This window comes from Halichoeres trimaculatus, unplaced genomic scaffold, assembly GCF_033239565.1.
Source record: "Halichoeres trimaculatus isolate MK-OKI-2021-1 unplaced genomic scaffold, fHalTri1.1 fHalTri1_scaffold_11, whole genome shotgun sequence".
In the NCBI taxonomy this organism is placed as follows: Eukaryota; Metazoa; Chordata; class Actinopteri; order Labriformes; family Labridae; genus Halichoeres; species Halichoeres trimaculatus.
The window spans coordinates 10,600,846-10,605,784 of record NW_027437189.1 but is presented as its reverse complement, the minus strand read 5'-3'; the positions used below and the strand labels follow the sequence as shown (position 1 = coordinate 10,605,784).

At 38.8% G+C, this 4,939-nt stretch overlaps 1 protein-coding gene across 1 annotated transcript; it reads right to left on the bottom strand.

Annotated features, from left to right (window-relative positions):
- Positions 1 to 233: 233 nt before the first annotated feature.
- Positions 234 to 3,973, bottom strand: LOC141799381 (cytosolic sulfotransferase 1-like). The gene is made up of 8 exons (XM_074681614.1): positions 3,855 to 3,973; positions 2,657 to 2,795; positions 2,398 to 2,526; positions 1,947 to 2,047; positions 1,717 to 1,843; positions 1,389 to 1,486; positions 440 to 614; positions 234 to 346 (listed from the first exon to the last, which is right to left on the bottom strand). The coding sequence occupies exons 1-8, from the start codon at positions 3,873 to 3,875 to the stop codon at positions 234 to 236; spliced, it is 903 nt and encodes a 300-aa protein (XP_074537715.1). The 5' UTR covers positions 3,876 to 3,973.
- Between the last annotated feature and the right edge of the window lie 966 nt (positions 3,974 to 4,939).

Genomic DNA, 4,939 nt, shown 5'->3' with positions numbered 1-4,939 from the left:
CCACAAGTCAGGGATTAATTGACGTAACTCAGTATAACCAGATTCTACAGAAGTAAATTGACTTGCTGTTGAAGTCTGACATCTATCAAACTTGGTTATTTGCTTGTTTTTGGCTTAAAAGAACAACATACCTGATGTGTTCGGTCCTCATCAACCTGTCTTTGCCAGACTTCAGCACATAAACATGTTTAAAATTAACCACAGCGCAGTCATTAAATAAATGTAACCAGCATTCATAACATAGTTCGAAACTGCAGAGTGGTATCCTTCATCTTCTGTCTGTAGACCTCATTGAACTGTTCGTTCTGGGCCACAGTGAACTGGTTTCTCCAGTCACCAACTTTTCCTGGAGAAGCAGACAGGTCATTCAGGTAGTTAAATAAAAAATGAAAAACAAAAGACCTAAAACATCTTTCACAGTGAAAAGTTGCAGCTGTACCTTTTCTCATGAAAGGAGACACCTTGTGGTCCATGGATGGGAGGGTGGAAAAATTGGCCATTTTGTTTTTTTTCATTTTGTCAAACTGGACTTGAGTTAGGATTTGTTGTTTCTCCTCCACAGAGGGAGACAAACCAAGAAAGGAACAGAGACGGTCAATCTCTCGTCCAGAGCCCTGGAGATAGTCCAGAAAACTTGGCGTCAACCTCGTGGCACAAACATTAAGTCACAGTTTTGCTAAACAATGTCAGTTTTGAAAAAGAAAAGGCAGAGTTTCAGTGAGTGGATATATTGTGCTGTTATGTAACTGAACTGAAATCCTCTCAGTACCTCTGTCCACTTGGGATCCTCACACCTGCTCTTCATCTACTTCCAAATAAACCAACATTTCCCATCTAAATCTTACTCTGTTGCTGTTAGCTATTTATTTCTGCACTATATTATCTAAAAAAAAATTAACCTGCAAATACTTCATCCCTATATGTCCTTTGCCTCTTTGTTTGCATTTAGTTCCTTCATCCTGTGATAAGAACTCAAATACTGAATGTTGCAGATGTTAAGGGATTCTGCACCACTTCTTAATCAGATACATTGACTTTCTCGAGTATCAGCTGGTGTGACTTCCTGGAGGATTCGGGCCATCTTCATGAAAAAACTTACGTATACTGCAGAAATACAGACTCCCCCTACCCCCCTGAAATTCAATGAGGGCCAAATTCTGAGACCCCTATGCTGGACCCAGGGCAGCACCTGTTTGTCCTCCCCTGTTGGCTGCCCTGGCCATAATCATATAACACACTGCACATGCACTAATGCATCCAATAGAAATATGAGCATCAATGGCAAGAAGGTCAGAAGTAATAAGTACTCCTAAAACCAGTAAACCCAGAAATATTTTCAAGAGAATATAACTGAAATTCCTCAAAACACAAAGGATAAAAGAGCTCACCTCACTGATATCTTCATAGAAGAGGTAGAGAATCTTTGGATGTGTCTGTTTCTTCTCCCACCAGCCGTTCACATGGTCAAACCAAGACCCATACACGACTGAGATCATATAACACATATTAGAGGACCTCTTGGATAAGAGAGTAACTGTCCCTCTTTTAATCTTGCATTTCAATCTTTTGTTATCATCAAGTCATTCTGCGCCCTTTTTTTTTCATTTCACTTTTTTTTTTATAGCACGAGGGACAGGAAAGGTTTGAGGAAAGCGTTGAGGTCAGGACTATAGCGACAGTAAAACTCCTCATAAACTTAATCCAAACTCAACTCACCCTTTCCTTGCATGAAATTATACAGAAAAGTACTCCAGTCCCCAGGATCTACCTGGAAGCTATCCATCCGGCAGAAATGGAAATTTGACACCACACTGTCCTTTGCATTGCGAGCCACATAGACAATCTACAAAGCGAGAAAACACTGAAAAAAGATTCTGCAGTATAAAATGGTTGGATAAAATGTAACAGTTTCACATTCTGACAAACTGTCCGTGACTTAGTTTTACCCTGCTGTTCTGGTTCCAGATGGACTTAGGTATAAACTGGACTGGTAGATGCGTTTTGATGAGACGCGGAGTTGAAAGAAGCTGGTCTGCAAAGTCTTTCCCTTTGTGAACAGAAGGATTAGTCATTGCCTGAACACAAAATTAAACCTGTTTGATTAAAACTTATAACAACTATGCATCCCGTCCTCTTGCAAAAGCACTCTCTTGAGGACTAGACCTGTGTTTAAAACCCAGCAGCCTTTGGATCATATGACATGTATTACTAAGTGCATGTATACAAAAATACTGAAGGCAAAATAAAGTTACAGTCTTGGTTCAGGTCTCAAATCGTGTTCTGCTGTATGTTCTACACACAGCATATTAGAAAGATGATTAAAGAGAAATATGAGCTTTATGTGAACAGAGGAGGTAGTTAGCCCTATTCAGTTTTGAATTTAAGGCATGAGTCTACCTGTAATTTCAAAGCCTGTGCATAACTCCAGAAATGGCACTCTCTTATAAATTGGGATGGATTCCTGACGCTCTGGACATGTCCGCCCAAAAAGAAGGAGGTCCAGAATGCACGACATCCAAGTGGTTCCTGAGAACAAAAAAAATGCTTTCTACTCAGTAGCCTGAATTCTTCAAGAACGATAAATCAATCCTGCATTATCAACATGAAGTCATTTCAAGTACACCAGAGATGCAAGACGTGCCAAAAAGAGCCCAACCTGCTTTAGGGTATGTTGCTATAAAGATGTCGTTTGGTTTAGCTTGGAAGTTCTGAACATTTTCCCAGTTGTCAGTACAATATTTGGTCATGTGGACTCCATGGAAGTCGAATAGTGTTGGCCGAGATTCCTGCTCCATCTGTTGGAATAAATTGTGAGAAAAGAAACTAATGATGACATTTTTACATAAAGCATTCTGCAAGGACAATCATCCAGCAAACAGTTAAACTACTGTTTTCTAATAACTAGCAAAGAGAAGGGTATTTATAATTATAGCCATTAAACTAGCGATGACTATTTTGTCATTTCATAGTTGTGTCGATATAGCTAATTATAGATGCCACAAATTAATTAAATGAACTGACAAAGTGGAGAAACAAACATACCCAGGGTAAGTCAACACAGGTGTGTGACAAAACTAAAACTAATGAGTGCAATCAAAGAGGGGGAAACGCAAGGGTAGAACGTAAAACTAAACATAGAGACAGGAAACACACAAGACAAGCGAAGAATCACTCAAAACAAGAAATTTAGAATATCTAATGACAAAAAAAAACACAAGATAAATCCTCAAGGCAGATAAACACAAAAACAGGGGAACACATGACAGGACACAGTTTTTGCCAAAATGGGTTAATTTCTGATGTTTGAGGGGAAATCAAAACAGGACAAAAGCACATCCAATTAATGGTGACAACTTTTCATCACTTTCAAAGCAATATCACCCTGAGAAACCTTAAAGGGACAGTGAACTATATGAAACAGAAGTATGTTCAACTATGTTACAGAACTTGATGACAAAAATAAAACTAAAATTAAATAAGGACAAGTTGGTGATGCTCAAAATAAATTAGATAAAAATCAATAGCATCTTACAATAGCCTCATAGTTGTTACTTCAAAATCAGCAGTCCACATTTCCACCACAGGGAGCCACAAAATGTCATTATACCTCAAAAATATTCCATAAACAAGCAACATATAATTAAGTATCTACTGAAATGGGAACCCTGCAGTTCTAAATAATGCTAAGTGGATATTTATAAGAGGTTTGCTGTTCATGATCATCAACAATAAGCATGGTAGGGGTAACAAATCGTTTACTTTCTCTGATAGTTAAGGAAATAATTCTCCAGTGCAAGACATTTTGAAATAAGTTAATTTATCATTTTGGAGTTTGAAGCCATCACCACACTCACCTTGTCGCTTGGTTGGATCATCCACAAGTCATGCAGCAGTTTGTTGTGAAATGTTTACAGTGGAGTCCTACAAAACTTCCAGAAATGAAAGAAAACAGTCAAAGATTTAAACTCCTCTTGACAGAGTGCTGTACAATGAAACAAGTCCAACATACCTTGACTTAAAGCTCTGGAAAACAGCTAACCGGTGGCTAAGTCCCGCCCTCAAACGTGATGAGCCAATCACAGAGCGTAGAGCAGTTCCCATACACTCAGACGTTCTTTGCTCTGGCATCCATTGAAATGCATCAAAGAAAGTCAGTTTCCAGTCGGTTTTGTGAATTTTTTCTTAGATTAAAATTGGTCAAACGGTGTTAATGTCGTACATGAAACTCCAACACAAGGTATCCTGAGAAGCTGGGTGATGGGGTGTATTTCAAAACCTTTTCTAAGACACCTGTCAATAAAGAGTGTCTTCTTTGGATAAAGGTGTGCAGTTAACCACGTCAACTCGACATGAATAAAATAAACAAGGATGTCTCAGTCTGCTCTACGGTAAGCTGACATCATATTTTAAGCAGCACATTGTGACTTTGCTGTCAAGAAATATAAAGTTATCTTTAATAGCTACCATAACCACCAGTACAGTCTGGCGGACGCTTTGGGATTTTCTTGAACGTTAGCTAAAGTTAGCTTATCATTAGCTCCTATCTGTGTTGTTCGTTATGTCTCATTGTTTGTTAGGAGTTCATGAACAGTGTTAGCTGCTTGACCAATGCTGACCTATATCCTATTGTCTGTGATGCTTATGGTAACTAGATGCTGTTTCTCAGGTTTGCACTGGGACCTGTAAAGTTTGTCTTATAACTGAAGCTTTTAATGAAACTTCTCAACAATAGAATGAGTCATTTATTCTTCCAATGTGGATTTTAGGCCCTTTTGGTGACTTCTAGATGATTATATGATATGTGTTCTTTCTGTCTTCAAAAATCATCACGAATATGTGAAACACCTCCTACTGTGACACCTGCTGTAGCACCTGTGACTGAGGCCATGTATCCCCTCCCCCACCCCCACCATATGTTTTCAAAAGTACTTTTCGTCCA